This window comes from Rhagoletis pomonella, unplaced genomic scaffold (assembly GCF_013731165.1).
Source record: "Rhagoletis pomonella isolate Grant_MI unplaced genomic scaffold, Rhpom_1.0 Rhpom_scaffold_00005, whole genome shotgun sequence".
In the NCBI taxonomy this organism is placed as follows: Eukaryota; Metazoa; Arthropoda; class Insecta; order Diptera; family Tephritidae; genus Rhagoletis; species Rhagoletis pomonella.
This window is the reverse complement of record NW_023458559.1, coordinates 43,311,241-43,327,694: the sequence shown is the minus strand read 5'-3', so window position 1 is coordinate 43,327,694 and position 16,454 is coordinate 43,311,241. Positions and strand designations below refer to the sequence as shown.

At 38.6% G+C, this 16,454-nt stretch overlaps 4 protein-coding genes across 5 annotated transcripts in view; 3 read left to right on the top strand and 1 right to left on the bottom strand.

Annotated features, from left to right (window-relative positions):
* Positions 1–6,827, top strand: part of LOC118739004 (nucleosome-remodeling factor subunit NURF301) — a 31,212-nt gene extending 24,385 nt beyond the window's left edge. The window contains 7 exon segments of the mRNA XM_036470081.1: positions 3,817–4,060; positions 4,157–4,515; positions 4,710–4,945; positions 5,346–5,492; positions 5,576–5,939; positions 6,012–6,096; positions 6,155–6,827. Of these exon segments, the coding sequence (XP_036325974.1) occupies positions 3,817–4,060; positions 4,157–4,515; positions 4,710–4,945; positions 5,346–5,492; positions 5,576–5,939; positions 6,012–6,096; positions 6,155–6,357 (1,638 nt within the window). The 3' untranslated portion in view covers positions 6,358–6,827.
* A 1,154-nt stretch (positions 6,828–7,981) lies between these two features.
* Positions 7,982–9,864, top strand: LOC118739003 (enkurin-like). Its single transcript, XM_036470080.1, has 2 exons — positions 7,982–9,406; positions 9,553–9,864. Exons 1-2 carry the CDS (start codon positions 8,738–8,740, stop codon positions 9,724–9,726), a joined length of 843 nt encoding a protein of 280 aa, XP_036325973.1. The 5' UTR covers positions 7,982–8,737; the 3' UTR covers positions 9,727–9,864.
* Positions 9,865–11,286: 1,422 nt separating this feature from the next.
* Positions 11,287–14,536, bottom strand: LOC118739001. Of its 2 annotated transcripts, none has more exons than XM_036470076.1 (8): positions 14,394–14,536; positions 13,942–14,187; positions 13,397–13,850; positions 12,775–13,340; positions 12,404–12,710; positions 12,029–12,331; positions 11,607–11,789; positions 11,287–11,539 (listed from the first exon to the last, which is right to left on the bottom strand). In XM_036470076.1, exons 2-8 carry the CDS (start codon positions 14,175–14,177, stop codon positions 11,498–11,500), a joined length of 2,091 nt encoding a protein of 696 aa, XP_036325969.1. In that variant the 5' UTR covers positions 14,178–14,187; positions 14,394–14,536; the 3' UTR covers positions 11,287–11,497. The 2 variants fall into 2 exon arrangements, with proteins under 2 accessions (XP_036325969.1, XP_036325971.1); XM_036470078.1 differs by lacking the exon at positions 14,394–14,536 and adding an exon at positions 14,273–14,379.
* Positions 14,537–14,885: 349 nt separating this feature from the next.
* The window catches only part of LOC118739002 (sorting nexin lst-4), a 4,017-nt gene continuing 2,448 nt past the window's right edge, over positions 14,886–16,454 (top strand). The window contains exons 1-2 of the mRNA XM_036470079.1: positions 14,886–15,741; positions 15,930–16,421. Coding sequence (XP_036325972.1) covers positions 14,959–15,741; positions 15,930–16,421 — 1,275 coding nt within the window. The 5' untranslated portion in view covers positions 14,886–14,958. The remainder of the gene's footprint in view (positions 15,742–15,929; positions 16,422–16,454) is intronic.

Genomic DNA, 16,454 nt, shown 5'->3' with positions numbered 1-16,454 from the left:
GAACTTAGCAAAAAAAAAATAATAATATGATAAATGTTAATAAATTGTACAAATGCAAAATGCAGCTTACTACTGCATCATTAAAACAAAAAAAAAAAAAGTAAAGCAAACAATTTTGAATCGGTTTGTAGCAACTTAAATCTAGAGTCAAAATTTTTAATGTGGCCATTCATGAAATCTTTAAAAAGTAAACTAAAATTGAAGAGATTAACCCAGCATGACGGCAAAGAGCAGTCAAAACAAAAATGCAACAAAAACGACAAACTGTAGAAAAAAGAGTGTATTCAAAAAATGAAGCAACTAAAAAACACAAAGGCTTAACCATAAATTAATCATCTCATCTAATCGAAAGAAAAAGATACACAAATTTTTATAATCATTTCGCGTTTTCATTTGCGCGCAGTCGAAAGCGAATTGTTCAAAAATGCTTAAAAATTTCATTTTATTTGTTTTCCCTCAAATACAACGCAATAACATGATATGAAATTTAGTACAATGAATTTTACTTTAAAAAAAAAAAACACGAAAAATGCTGCTTTTTAAAGTCATGTTTGTTGTTAATCTCTTCGCAAACTTTCTTAAAGGTTTCCTGGAATAAGTACTACAACTGATCCTTTAAAAACACAAGGTAGGTGCTGCGCTGTCAGGTATAATGATATTTGCTACTTGCTCAACAATACCGCATCTGCATGTATGTATGTATATACTATTTGCATTTTGCATTTTTACAATAAATATTCGTAAGTTAGATATCAAAAAGTAATGGTAGTTAAAAATTAAGTTAACTTGTAAATATTGAGTCTTATGTTGTTGTTGTAGCAGCAAAAAACCCCATAAGGTATTTAATGACTCTTGTGGCAACAATTGAGTGCTATGGTGGACTGAAAATTCTCTAAAAATTTAGAAAAGTGCCGAAAAAAACAAAAAAAATCGTTACGAGGTGCGAAATAACCCGACCCGTTGGTTAAGACTAGATATACGTTTCCTCCATTATTGCGAAAGATGCATAGCACCAACATTGTATTCAACAGCATTACAGCCAGCGCAAATAATTGACTCCCTCTATCAAAGAGCATTCCCTGTGCTTAGACCATTTTAGTGGTACTCCACCTGGCAATGGTCGTTATCAGTAGAGTGAAGCAAACCTCCATAATCTCATGATTGCTCTATATTGGCAACTCGACCTCCACCTCGTAAACTCAGCCAGATATTTTACTCTGCTTAGCTTCCGAATATCTGCCGCCAAAGCAAGAGCCACACTTTTTCACAAAGTATCGCTCGTCTTGAACATTGATGTCAAACGTACGACTTTCAACATACCCAAAATTATTTGGCTCCATCACTAAATCGCTCCCAAATGCAATCCGAATTAATTCCATTGTGTGCCAAGTTCTTATTTGGCGCTGTAACCGCTTAAGCGATTTTGGCCGAGTTCAGCAAAGCACGCCAGTCGTTTCTCTTCTGTGCCAACTGACGCCAATTGGAAATGCCAAGTGAAGCCAAGTCCCTCTCCACTTGGTCTTTCTATCGCAGAGGGGGCCTCCCTCTTCCTCTGCTACCACCGGCGGGTTCCGAGTTGAATACTTTCAGAGTTGGAGCGTCGGAGTCCATGTCATTGTAAAGCTCATACAGCTCATCGTTCCATCGTCTGCGGTACTCGCCGTCGCCAACGCGTAAAGGCCCGTAAATCTTTCTCTCGAACACTCCAAGAGCCGCCTCATGGATGTTGTCATTGTCTATGCTTCTGCACCATATACCCACACGGGCATGATGAGTGACTTATAGAGTGTGGTTTTCGTACGTCGAGAGATGACTTTACTCCTCAATTGCCTACTCAATCCGAAGTAGCACTTGTTGGCAAGAGTGATTCTACATTGAATTTCGATGTTGACATTATTGTCGGTGTTAATGCTGGTTCCCAAGTAAACGAAATTCTCCACTTTCTCGAAATTATAACTGTTAACAGTGACGTGGGTGCCAAGGCGCGAATGCGCAGACTGTTTGTTTGATGACAGGAGATACTTCGTCGCCCTGTCTGAAACCCCGTTTGGTAGCAAACGGCTCGGAGTCGTCTTTCCCAATTCTGACGGCAACTGATAGGCAACTCCTTTTAGTGCTATCGAAAACGGCTTTGAAGTCGACAAATAGGAGGTTAGTGTCAATCCTTTTCTCGCGGGTCTCTTCCGAAATTTGGCGAATTGTGAACACCTGGTCTATGGTGGGGTTTCCAGGTCTAAAGCCACACTGATAAGGCCCAATCAGTTCTTAGACGGTGGGCTTCAGTCTTTCAAATAATACGCTCGAGAAGACCTTGTAAGCTATGCTTAGAAGGCTGATCCCGCGATAGTTGGCACGAATGGTGGGATCGCCTTTCTTGTGGATTGGGCAGAGCACACTTAAATTCTAGTCGTCGGGCATGCCTTCATCTGACCATATTCTGCATAAAAGTTGATGCATGCACCTTATCAACTCCTCCCCACCGTACTTGAATAGCTCAGCTGGCAGGCTGTCAGCTTCAGCAGATTTATTGTTTTTCAAGCGCGCTATTTCTATTCGTACCTCGTCATAGTTAGGCGGTGGCACATCGACTATCGTCGTCAACTGCTACCATTCACTAGGATGGAAAAGTGTTCCCTCTCTGATAAAATTTTCGGGCATTCCTCCTGTCGGCCAGCATTTCAATCTCTTCGCACTCACGTATTTCGGCCTCTCTCTTCTTATTGCGGCAAATACTTCTCGCTTCCCTCTTCAGCTCCCTATAACGGTCCCACATGGCAACGTCTTGTCCTTCTCTTCCCTCGGGGCATGGGCGCTGATGAGCGAGATGTTGAATCTCGCTTTGATGCGGATTATGGCTAGACTCTCGTCCATCGGGGTGAACGGCAGTTCTCGACGACGGAGTCTCTCCAACCACAAATCCAACTCCTTTACATGGCAGCTGTAGCAAGACGTCGCAAGGCCCCAAACATTTTTTGCCTTGCCCCGTCCAACGCGCTTCTTGGATGACGGTGTTCTCAGCTTTTGTCTGTACAAGGACATCAATCAGCCGGGCAGAGGCACCTTCCCCGTTAAGGGTCCTGACATTTCAAGTACATGCCCTCAAATCGTAGTCCTTAAAACGTTTGCCGTGGTTGTCATCAAAAGGGAGGTCTCATCCGAGGCTTTGGTATTATTTTGCATTGAAGCCTGTTTTCACGTGGCGGGTCCCAAATCCAGCGGACAACCCATTGCTGGGACGAGGGTGGTTTCGCAACCGAATGCACCGAAGCTCCTTCTCTTTCAGCCGTGACCCAAGGCTCCATTCGGGTTGGTTACCGCATCTCACACATGGGTTGCTCACGTTGCGCACCTTGCCCAGAGTGCGCGAACGAGGACGCAAGAACCGGGATTGAGTATAGCCGTGCAGCTGTAACTGCATACCCAGCACAACGACTATACCCCATTGCACTCTACACACTACCACGGACTGCAAGACCCTGCTGACGGTTGCGTCGCAAAGGAACACAACACGCTGTTGTCCAATCAGTTTCCGCTGGGATGTAACATGATGAATCACTCCAAACACACTTGACTGACAGCCACACTGCCACCTATGTAGGAGACATGAGAAAGAGAAATATGCGAGCATCTTCAATTTTCGCGAGGCGCACAACATTCAATCTCTGATTTGCGTACTTGCTTGCTTGCACAGCGCTTAAATTCGGCATAAGACTCAATATTATTTACCATTTGTCTCTGCCAGTAGCTACTTACAACATTTGTAAATGTCCATCACTTCATACTTTGAGCTAATTTTGCCTTCCGCAACACTTGCAGGCGTCCTTCCTAGCTAAGACAACGGTGACTGAACCAAGTAGCAGTAGCGTTGAAGTTAATGCCAATAAAATTGATGCAACAAAAAACCAAGATAAGTCAGACTCAACCATACTACAAGACAATCAAATTCAACAACAACAACAACAAATAACCCCAGGGGGTAATAGCACAATTATAAATAGTCCTAGTGCGGGCACTGGAACGCAGGATTTGATTGTAACTTCACCAGGATTTATACAAATTTGTAAGTGCAAACGTTTTAAGTCCACTTCTATTCGCTAATTTATGTGTTTTGTAAAATATCCACATTCTTTCATTGATTGTTTTCCCAAAAAAATAGCAAACAACAAAAATGTACTCACTAAAGGCAGCTCTAATATAACGGTTATGCACGATGAAAAACACAACCTGCAGCTGGATAAATCCATCACACAGCAACAGCTGCAAACAATAATCGGTACACCTGTCAGTAGTGTTACTACGAGTAGAAAGCGATACCTTTACAAAACTAAAAATGAAAATGGTGACTGGATCCAACAGCCGCAGCAGTTGCAACGCACACCGAAAAAGTCAAATACAATAGGTGATCCGAACGTCATCACCGCATATTCAACAAATAATACGCTCAGAGATAGCAGTGCTAAGAAGGGCGATTTATTATTGCTCGATGACAATGAGCAACGTAATCAAGCATTAAATGTAAGTTTTTCTCGTGTGTGGCTTTCATTTTCCATAAATATTGCAAGGCTTAAGATGCTTAAAAAAACGCATATGAAGATTTACATTTATTAAAAATCATATTTTTTTTTGTGTATCACTGTTGCTGTTGTGCATGCTTAAATGATCGTTTACATTTAATCAATTTTATTATATTCTCTTATGCTGCTTTACAGCAAACACTCGAGCGTCACAAAGATCTCCTAAAGAAGAGCATATTGAAGAAACGTTCGCTCTTGGAGCGTAATTTGCAGCATGAAATTAAGCACGAAATGAATACAGAACTATTAAGTTCCTCAGAGAAGGTTGATGCAGATAAAAAATTCGGCAATACCTCTAGTGGAGGTGTTGGTGGTAGTGGTAGTGGCGCAGCTGCTATTGGCGGCCGTCTAATGACCAACGAAGCAAAGAAGTAAGTATACAATTATGTTTGGTGAAAGAATTTGAATTGGTTTATAGCCGAGTGGTTAGAGGGTTGCATATTTCCACCCAATAGAACCAGAAGGAACATTAAAAAACAATTTTTTTTATAATAGAGGTAATCAGCCTCATTTCGAGGTCTTGTCGAATGCTAGTCGTTTTTTGAGAGTAGAGTCGTATCGAAAATTTCATAGCATTGCCTATTCGACTAGTATATTAAAATGGCAAAACTTTGCAGCACTGGAGAGTTTTCGACAGTTTTCGTCGTCTACCTTTTCGGCCGTGCATTTTGGCATAATTTACGACGTACGCAATGACGTTGAATAATATTATAGCGTCCATTAAAACAGTTACATGGATCACTAATGTTCTTTTGTTTCAATTCTTCTTAGACCAAATAAACAAATGAAATATCACCATGCTCCTCAATCACCTGCAATGACACCGTCCAAAAATCCCCATGCCAGATCACAAAAGAAATTCAATAAAAAGAAAGAGAAATTGTATTGCATTTGCCGCACACCATACGATGATACAAAGTAAGTTATTCTAGTCCAAAACATGCCAAAAATAATAACCAAATTTTCTACGTAACCAAAATTTGCACTCTCGTTCCAATTAGATTCTATGTTGGATGTGATCTGTGCAGTAACTGGTTCCACGGTGATTGCGTGAACATTACAGAGGAGGCGTCGAAAAAACTATCTGAATTCATTTGTGATGACTGCAAACGTGCACGCGAGACTCAAGAACTATATTGTTCATGTCGCCAACCCTATGACGAGTCACAGTTCTACATTTGCTGCGATAAGTGTCAAGATTGGTTCCATGGACGCTGTGTGGGCATTGTGCAAAGTGAAGCAGAATTTATAGATGAGTATATTTGTCCCCAATGCCAGCGCAACAACTCGGTGAACTTGGCGAATATGAAGAATTTGTCCGAAAACGAGACGATCGAATTGAAGAAGCTTATCAAGCAAATACAAGTAACACGAAAAACAATGCTCTTTAAATAGTTTTGTAAGATTTGAGTACACATTTTTATTTTTTACTTGTAGGCACACAAGAGTGCCTGGCCATTTATGGAACCAGTTGACCCAGAAGAGGCGCCCGACTACTATAAAGTCATAAAAGAACCTATGGGTGTGTATTAAATAACATATTTTTTCAAACTTTTTTTAACTTTTTCCTGTTTCAATAGATCTACAAAAAATTGAAAAGAAATTAGATACAAATGCATACACAAAATTATCGGAATTTATTGGTGATATGACAAAAATATTCGACAACTGCCGCTACTACAATCCAAAAGATTCATCGTTTTATAAGTGCGCCGAAACTTTGGAAGCATACTTTGTGCAAAAAATTAAAAATTTCCGGGAAACTGTGGTTAGTCAAAACTAAACAAAACAAAACAAAAAAAAAAAAAAACACAAACAAAAGAAAGCTAAATTCACTGTTGTAACAAATGCTGCACCAAGCCCATTTTGCGATCACAGTGTTGTTGTGGGTGCAAATAATGTAAATAGCTATAATTGTTGCATAATCTATGTAAGTACGTATGTATTACATATGCATATTTTGATTAAAGCACACAAACACACATAGATTTACTATATATTTAGACTTTAAGCGCGTTTTTTTTTTGTTTTCATTTGAAAGCATTCATCAGCAAGGAAACTTATAAAGTAAAGCTAAAAGATCGTGTAGAAATCATAAATATTACACGATGTACATTTTGTCTTGTAAATAATTGGTCAATGCATTTAGCTGCGATAGTATTAAGAGCAAAATAAACGTACATACATTGTATTGTATGCTTTTTTCTTTTTTAATTTGAAAAATATTAATAAATACTAAACAAAAAACTTCAATAAATTTTTTTAATTCCGAAGGAACGAGCCTGTTATATGCGGCATTACTGCAGCAGTGATGAAAAATCGCAACACGGTTGCAACTGCCCGACCGATAAAACGATGCTAGAAATTTACACCGAACATGATAACTTTACTAATTCGCGCACCACTGCGGTTGTGGGTTAAAATTAAAATTTAATAGCCGCATACCATCGTTTCTTAGAATTCTCCCAGCTAGATATGACAGCGTCAAGAGCGGCCGTTTGCGTGCTGTTAATAAAAAAAATAAGAAAAATGACAGAAAATCGAAGCCGCCAGAAATGTGTAAGTACATGTTTTCTAGATCTGTCAGCACTAATCCTTCGTGGCCTCCACATGTAAGCTTTTCAAGGATGCACTAGTTATCTGTGTACTTCGTAGTTAAAACAAGTAAGTTGGAAAATATGCAAGAAGCTTCTGCAGTGGCCTGCAAGCAACGCCCACGAAAATATTCTTTTTACTGATGGAAGAGGATTAGCAGTGTTCAATAGACAAAGTGAAAGTGCTAGAACATTCCAAAATGCAACAAGATTTCTTGGATGGTGTGATATTTATTTTTAATTTTGGTAACGAAAGGCGCAAAAGATGAGTCGGAATGTTTTACCACTAGTAAGGTACGTGTAAATGTCTAGTCACCAATACATGTATGCTTCCAACTATTGTCTGCGTTGACTACATTTCATAAATGGAACGGATAATTTTGAGATTAGTTCTGAATCAATTTGGACTAGCAAGACTTGTGACACCACTACGGGACTTTGTGCCTAGAATTTGATAGTCTTCCGCGGCCTGAATGAAGCACTAATATATCCGGGTCCATTTTGGAATGTTACTTCTTTGCGTGACTGCATGGCTTTAAAACTAGTTTCAAATTGGTCCAATATGGTTGGGATTGCGAGTAGAATTCGCAATTTACCCCCCAATTTCGTTGCGCTAATTAACCCTTAATTAGACGCATAAAGAAAGTCACACAATTAGTCACATGGGATCCCGAGTGACCCCAATAAAAGTTTGAAAAAAAAAGTTTTACAAATAAAAAAAAAACGAAGTGTGTATTATCAAAAATATTCAAGTATTCTATTATCGTTAATTTAACAAAAAAAAAAAAAACAAAAACATAATTTCGGCCTCAAACTTAAAAAAGAAAATTAAAAACTTACCTTCACCAAAAAATGTTACGTTATTGGTCGCATGGGGCACTCAAGAGAGTAGCGACACATGTTCTAGCCGTTTAAGAAAGGAAAGCATAACTTTGACTTCAAACTAAGATAAAAAAAAAATACCTCCGCCAAAAAATGTCACGTAAATGGTCGCATGGGTTCAGGACTTAAGAGAGTAGCGACTCATGTGTACACGCCTATGTTCTGGAGTCAAGTGCTGTTAATAGATAAACGCAAAAACTTCTCATTTAATGACGTTCTGATGTACACATATCATTGATCTGTGTGCGGTGTCTCTAACTGCATATTTGCTTTTGGACCGTCACCCAGGGAAATTACTAAAACCAAATTCGCCCCTACTAATAGTACTATCCTCACTTACTATAATTTTTGTTGCCAATAGTTTCTTATGAAACTAAGCGACGTAGTATGTTTATTATTTAGTTTCAAACAACTTATTTATTGACTTATCTTAGCAACACTAAAAACTACAGATAATTTTCCATCCTTTGGAAACAAATTAGTTCAGCGTTTTTAAATCAAGCAATCACGGAGTGAATTTGTGACACTGCATATATTTTGTTAAAATTGTTTATATACAACGAAAAAGGAATTATTGCTTTTACTCTTGAAACTATCGACGTCGGTCGGACCTGAGGATAAAAAAAAAAACTGAAATATAAATTTTCTAAAAGCGCACTGAAGAAAAATAGATTAATCGGATACATAATGTCGCTGGTCTACATAACCCGTCACAATGAGAATATCAATCACTTGGAAAACAAGTCTGATTATTATCAATTGCTACACAACAGCTTTGTTGGAAGACCTAAGAAGTATGCAGATAAAAAGAAAAAAATTAATGCCGTTATAAAATTGCCAGATGGCAAACAATTATTAACTGGTTCACAAAAGAGCGAACATAAGACCATGGGCTACAGCGAGACACCATTGCGTGAGCCATGCGAATTTCTACGCAAAAATGGCGGCGTCAAGTGGCAACGTAAACGAGACCATACCTGTCCCAAACGTGATGCACTCATGTCGCCAGTACCACGCTTGGAAGATTTGAAGAAGGAGAAGCGCGACAAAGAAAAGAAGAAAGTGAATTTTATCAAGAAAAATGTGCTTTGCATTAAGGATGCGGCGGCCAAATGGCATCCGCCGCAATATATAGATTTTCATACAGGCACTCCAAGAAAGTTGCAAAATTCCGGACTTGTGCCACAATATGTATGCACGGGAGTTTTTGGTAAGGTACCCTGCTATTTGCGTGCGCATAAGCGGCATACGCTTGAGGCATGCAGAATGGAGCAGACTCAAATGACAGAACGCTGCAAATTCAATGAAGCGTCCATACGCCAATTGCCGCCAGAGGAGCGTGAGAATATATTGATGGTAAGAGGAAGAAGGAAGTGTAACTCACGTGAGTGGTATAACAATGGTTGGGAATAGCTCAGATTTAAAGAAAAAAAAAACACGTTTTTGAAACGTTTTTTGAACGTAAATTTATGAAGAGCTTTTTAATTTAAATATTTTTTCAGGGTCTTAAACAACATTTTAATGATGTATTTAAAGCGTACCAAGCTGGTTCACTCTATACTGATACCATCTCGAAACGATTGAGGAAGTCAAATTTGGAAAAGGAATTGCGCCAATTGGAACATGATATTTTTCTCCTCGAATCTAATCCAGTAATATATGTATCTGAATTTTAATTCTCAATAAAGCGAACATTTAAAATTATTTTACAAAATTAATTACTATACGAATGAGGGTACGGCCCCCAAGATCCTAAGATGTATACCATGATAGTACGACCAATGGTGTCCTATGGGGCAGTAAGTTGGTTTTCGAGAACGCCGTAGCCGCGCTCAGGTTGTCTCCCACCGCATGCCCGACGATAGTACATACTATAGGTAGTTCTGAAACTACTCTCCTAAACTTTACATTAGATGATGGCTATGACAGAGGTAACGTTCTGTCGTCTAGAAATATAGGGAATTTCGGATCCCAACTAGCCGTTTTTCGTAGAGATGATATAAATAAGGCCACTGTTTCTGAAAACAAATTCAAAATAAGAGCTCTGATTCCCTAGAATCTTCAAAGCATGCCCTTCGCATTCACGTAACTGTGTTTCTCTTTTTTAATTGCTTAAAATACGTCTCGCTTTGCTATTCAACCCAATGTAACTGTCCTCCACAGCTAGAGTTGCGTCCGATTGTAGCGTGGCCGTTGGCTGTCCGCTGTGATCGAGTTTTTCGAATAATAATAATAGATTGATCGATATTCTTACAACTGAGCCAAATGCTACAAAATACCATTTTTCGGGCATCGGAGAAGTCAATCAGCCTAAATCCATTATCGGTGGTTTCTTCATGGAGATAAATTTTTCCAACAATGCGACCAAAAATCGTCTCCTTACTCATCCTGGCATTAAAATCGCAAGATAGAATTTTATTAGTCTCGTGTCGGGTATGAACGATAATGTCGGAAACAAAGTCTTCCCAACACAAATCCAACACAGAATTAGCGCTCCTTGACCTGGCAAGTGTAGTATATGTCGCCAGTTCCGTCGTGTTTATTTACCTGTCCCGACTATCGCATCCGCAGCCGAGCCAAAGGTGCGAATATTCCTCAAACCATAGTCCTTCAATGTTCACCGTGGTCGTTATCAAAAGGGGTCTCATCCGAGGCTCTATTCATTGCAGTGATTTTCTTTCGTGACTGGTACCTACCTACACCCAGCGCACAACCAGAAACTGGTAAAATTTTTATTGCATGTACATTTACGCGAACGCTTTTTCCGACAGACAGACACCGGAATGAAGCCGCACTTCATGATGAAAAGATGTTTCAGACTCCAGTGAACCCTTAAACCGAATTCGTCGGACTGAGACACATCAAAGCAATGTCTGCCGTGTCCAAAGGCTCCACACGGAGATTCGCACATGCGACTCTCACGTTGCCAAGGTGTAGAGTTTCCACCGATTTAAAGAATTTAGATTAATAAAATGTATGCGAAATGCATACTAAATTCGGTTTTAAACTGTAGAAGGATGAGCGACTAAAAACTATTCACACTCACTTATTGAACTAAAAAACGACATTGAAACTACCATGGATAATCGAGTAACAGTCGTTTATCTACTACTAATCGACACTCGCGTTCGGGGTGCTTGTGCTTAACTAGCGTAATAGTACCACTTCGTAAATTAGTCGTCGAGGGAAACATTCCGAATTTGTGTTCATGTCAGAATGCAATGTGTATACATATGTAATGCTATGTGGTTTATGTTTATTGAATTTTGTTCATTTTTTAGTAATAAGATGCCATAAGTTATGAAAACTTTAGGAAATATGCTGAAAATCTACAATCTAAAGACATACAAGTGTATTTAGTATAATATTTTATGAAAAAACACATAAACGTTTACAGCGTCAAAAGCAGTTACTTTTAATTGCTTTTTTTTGTTTTTTTTCTAATCTTCACTCGCTGCAGACTTCTGAATGGTTATCCCAAGCATTAACCTTGAAGCACCAACGAGAAAAAAACAAATTTAAAATGTATTTACATAAATATCTATCATAAACATACCTGACACTCCCTACTACAATACCATTGATTGCCACAACCGGCGCATACAAAGCGTGCTTCATGCATTTTGCACTCTTGACACAATTGTAGATGATGATCATTGTTGTGCACGTCGCGCATTGATTTATGTGGAGTGGATTTTACATAATCGGATATATCGTAGTATGTGTTGGATGGAGAATTCTAAAAATATTAAATATATGTACATATAAGCCATTATTAAGAGGCACGTGAAATGAAAAATGGCGACATTGTTGCAACTGCCCAACTGATAATACATTGCTAGAAATTCACACAGAACGTGATACTTTAATAATTTGCCCAACACTGCGGTTGTGATTGCAATTCGAACAAGACCTAAATCTCTGACTTATGAGCGTGTAATTTAATATTTCGATTTTACTCAATTTATAACTACTTACCACATCCAGTGCCGTTCGAAGTAGTCCTGCTTTTGTATTTTGTATTCTTTGTGGATAGCGATTTACACAGTTCACTGGCGTGATGGAAATTTCATTGCAACCGCCATCACTTTGTAGACGGTAGTAACTTTTTTGGCTATCTGTGTTAAATTTAAATCCTTGTGTAATTGGCGCACTGGGCTTAACATGTAACGAGCTATTATTTCGAGATGATTTACTAAGCAATTTCTCCAATGTTGGTGTATAATTGGATCCATTGCCATTATATGATGTTTCCATAAACATACTATTCGCATCAACACACTGTGTTTTCATTGCCGTAGACATGTATTAGTGAATATATTGCGAAATATTGATAACAAAATTTGTACTCACATTTGGTGGCGTACTAAGCGCTCTCACACTGTAACCAGCATCGCTTGCTTTAATACGCTTTCCGACGCGTGGAAAAACAACGGGATTTTGTTGCCGAAAATCAGCAACCATGCTCTTTACGTCTATAAATTGCCCCTGTCTACCTACTCTTGATTTGATTTTTTGTTCCAAATACTGATATTTTTGCAGCTCTGGGCTATCATCATTAAATGCTGTGTGGTGAAGGGGTGGCGAATCGCTTTTGACATCATCCATTTCATAATTTGAGGCTTCAGCGCGCTGTAGAATGTTGCTGGATATTAAAATGCTTAAAAGATAAAGCTGTTTAATAGAAATTTACAACCATTTTCTAATATTAAACAAGTCCTTACTTTTGTAAACGATTTGTATTGTTGCGTTCCTTTTGCAATTCTTCTGTCTTCATACTAGCACGACTTTCAATTAGCTGGTGCGTGGTGGAAAGCCCTATATTGACCGAAGTTGTTGATGGCGATTGCGACTCCGACAAATATGTTTCCAATTCTTTAAGTGCTTGCAAGCTATATTTATATTCATCGAATTTACGCTCTTTTATGCCAATTATCTGCTTAGCACGCGATAATCTTCCCAACATCTCTTCTTTAACTCTTTTCAAATTCAACAAGCGATTCCATTCTGTTTCTTTTGCTTGCAAAATCTCATTCAGTGTTTGAATGTCCAACATTAGTCGTTCCATATTTTCATCTACTGCATCTAATGTGGTACTGTTATGTTTTACATGATTTCCAATAACTTCATCGTGTTTGGGAAACATTTCATTGATTTGTCTGTATAATTGTGACGAAGTTGGCCGTTCCGGTTGGTGTTTCTTATTTTCGTTGAAATTTGTTTCTAGGTCAGGGGTTGGGGAACGCGCCCTTTTTTGAGAATTTTTGTTTATTGATTCGGTTTTGATCTCCTGATATGAATTTGAATTAGTTAACAGTTTAATTAAATCAACAAATGTTTTCTTACCTCCAAATCTGGCTTTTTGAACTCCTCAATTTGTTTTTCTAACAATTCTATTCGCCCTTTAACCACTTCAGCTGGCTTTTCAAGCACCTCCTTTGTTTTTTCAACTACCTCCTTGGGCTGTCCAACTACCTCCTTCGGCTTTCCTACCACTTCCTTGGGCTTTACAACCACCTCCGCCAGCATTTCTACCTTCACATCATTAGCTGTGTCTTCAATATCTTCTTCGTATATTTCTCTATTTTCTTCTTTACTCTTAATCGGCGAGCTATATTCCACATCAGATTCGTCTAAATCTATGGTTTCTGATAAATTTTTACTCAATTTATCTTCTTTGCAGGTATTAGCAACTTTAACTTCCTTTTCACGCCTGTGAGATTCCTGTACAGGCGCTTCCTTTTTTCTCAAGCATAGCAAATACTCTTTACTCTTTTCGCGTTTCGCCTTGCCATGAAGCCTGGTTTGGATACAAAATTTGATAAAATTTATTATTAATTTTATTAATTCTATCAAAAAGTATATCCAAATGGGGACAAGTATGTATTTACCATTTCAGTGATCTGGTCTTGTATTTACTGCATAATTTTCTTCTAAAAGGCAGTCTTCGTTCCCTTTTATTAGACTTCCTTGATGGTGGTCTGTTGTAAGAACGTTCAGCGTTCCTCGGCTTGCCATTATGCTGTGAACTAATAGCAGCGTTCATTAGATCGTCGTCATCCTCTTCGCTGTACTCATCACTGCTTATAATATTTTCTGTATCATCGTATATATCGAGACTTGACATTTTGAGGAGCCTAGTTAAGGATGTAAAATCACTTACAACTTAATTAATATTTTACAATCTAATAAGTATCGAAACAAGCAATGGAAACAGCGTACTTAATTTACGCTTGCCCATGCGACTTCCGTTTTTGCAGCCGGCTTTGCTCAGTAAAATGTTTGGCAATTTATTATTCGCTTTGTTGATTGTTTCTCATAAAAATGATAACAAAATACTTACGCTGCTTATGTAAACGAAAACTTTTTCACAATTTTTCAACGCTAAAACTATTTTTTTGCATCAAATTTGCTTTGATTAATAAAATCTGTAATTGCAATTAGATGTCATAGCGATGTCAGACACAATGCCACAAAATCGATAAATGTTTATAAGGGTTGCCTCGCTAGATTTTAAAAATATTGTACATCGCAGCAAATTAGCATGTAAATCCAAATTAACACAAAAATGTAACAAAAAAAAAACGAATTATTGAACAAAGAGTGCTGTGCAACTGACATTGTTGTATTTAATAATACCTTCCCTATTGTACAAGCTTTTTTATTTATGATTTGGGACATTTTAGCATCTAAGTATAACAGTTTTTGCATTACTGTACTCGGTTACTTTTCTGCAAGTTCCCACACTACTATTAATCGATTGTTGGTTTTGAAATGCAACTCTGTTCGGACCTCTTAATCATTTTAAAGATTACGACTTTCGAACAACACCTATTTGTCATTGCTAGATTGGTCACTTACTTTTTATGTGAGATTTGTTTAAAGACTATAATAAATAGTAAATTTTTATGGAAATGACATCGTATGTGCGTGCAATGTACGATTTCTCCGGTGAGCCGGGCTCATCGGAGATTTCAATAAGCGTTGGTGAAATCCTAGCTGTCACTCGAACGGATGTTGGAGAAGGTTGGTGGGAGGGAAAGAATAGTCAAGGAAAAGTTGGTCTTTTTCCAGCAGCCTATGTGGAAGTGATGTCAGCCGCTGAGGCACAAAAACTGAACCAAACTAGCTCTGTAAGTAACACCACACCTGCAGCCGTAATGCCTGCAACGACCACCACGAATTCCACAGCAGCTGCTACAGCTGATGCCGCAAATAGGTATGACCAAACCGCTGATGATATTGACGATTGGGAGGACGACTGGGATGATGATAATGATACATACTCAGAAATAGGGCCCAGTGGTGGGGCAAAGTCCAGTAATCAAGCTGCACACACTAACGCACTTACACATTCCGCTAGCAACTATGATAATAAAAATCTACCTGCTGCTCCGATGGATGACTCTATATCAATAGCGTCAGCAGCCGCCCCCAACAACACAGCCACTTTGAAAAAATCTGGTATGTTTGGTAAAAGTTCCGATTCATATATACTAGGCTTGGGCAACAAGGAAAAACTCTCTGATCATGAAATTGTGCATATCACATGTGTGGATAATTTCTATTATTGGCAAACCAATCATCAAACGTATGCTGTAGTCGTGGCTAGCCCAAAAAAGGAATCAAAATTTAAGGGGATGAAAACGTTCATTGCATACCAATTAACGCCAAGCTTTAATAACATATCTGTAAGTAGTTTCTTAGTACAATACATAGTACATATTTAAACCGAAAAATAACCTTTTATTAAGCAACATTTGGAAAAAAATCCTATTAAATGCATACCCTAAAAAAAACTTCAAACTTTAATTATTTCCTACCCGGCATGTTTAGAACAGATGTTTACATGCATTTATTGACACATATTTCATTGCAGGTATCAAGACGTTACAAACATTTTGATTGGCTACACGAACGTTTAGTGGAAAAGTTTTGTCTCATTCCCATTCCACCGCTGCCAGACAAGCAAATCTCAGGCCGATATGAAGAACAATTCGTGGAACATCGACGTGTGCAATTGCAAGAGTTTGTCGACTGGGTGTGTCGTCATCCTGTGCTTTCACAATGCGAAGTGTGGCATCATTTTCTGACCTGCAACGATGATAAGATGTGGAAATCGGGCAAAAGGAAAGCCGAACGTGACACATATGTCGGTGTCACCTATTGTTGGGCTATATCGCCACCCGAGAAGACACTGTTGCCATCGCTTGTTGATGCACAAATGGAGAGTTGTTCGCAGTTTGTACATGCGATGGATATTTCAGTACGTAATCTTTTGGCATTGTCTAATGACACTGCGAAACGTTATCAAACACAATGTAAAAAGGAATTCCAACGTATCGGCGATGGTATGTCAGATCTGGCAAAGGCATTGAATATTGACGAACGACGCGCACCATCA

Bases quoted from the DNA above. Each gene is read 5' to 3' on its own strand.
- LOC118739003 (XM_036470080.1), top strand. From the start codon at position 8,738: ATGTCGCTGGTCTACATAACCCGTCACAATGAGAATATCAATCACTTG. The intron at 9,407-9,552 runs GTAAGAGGAAGA...ATATTTTTTCAG, and splicing joins AGCGTGAGAATATATTGATG to GGTCTTAAACAACATTTTAA.
- LOC118739001 (XM_036470076.1), bottom strand. From the start codon at position 14,177: ATGTCAAGTCTCGATATATACGATGATACAGAAAATATTATAAGCAGT. The intron at 13,851-13,941 runs GTAAATACATAC...TATCCAAACCAG, and splicing joins AAGACCAGATCACTGAAATG to GCTTCATGGCAAGGCGAAAC. The intron at 11,790-12,028 runs GTAAGTAGTTAT...TAATATTTTTAG, and splicing joins TTCGAACGGCACTGGATGTG to AATTCTCCATCCAACACATA.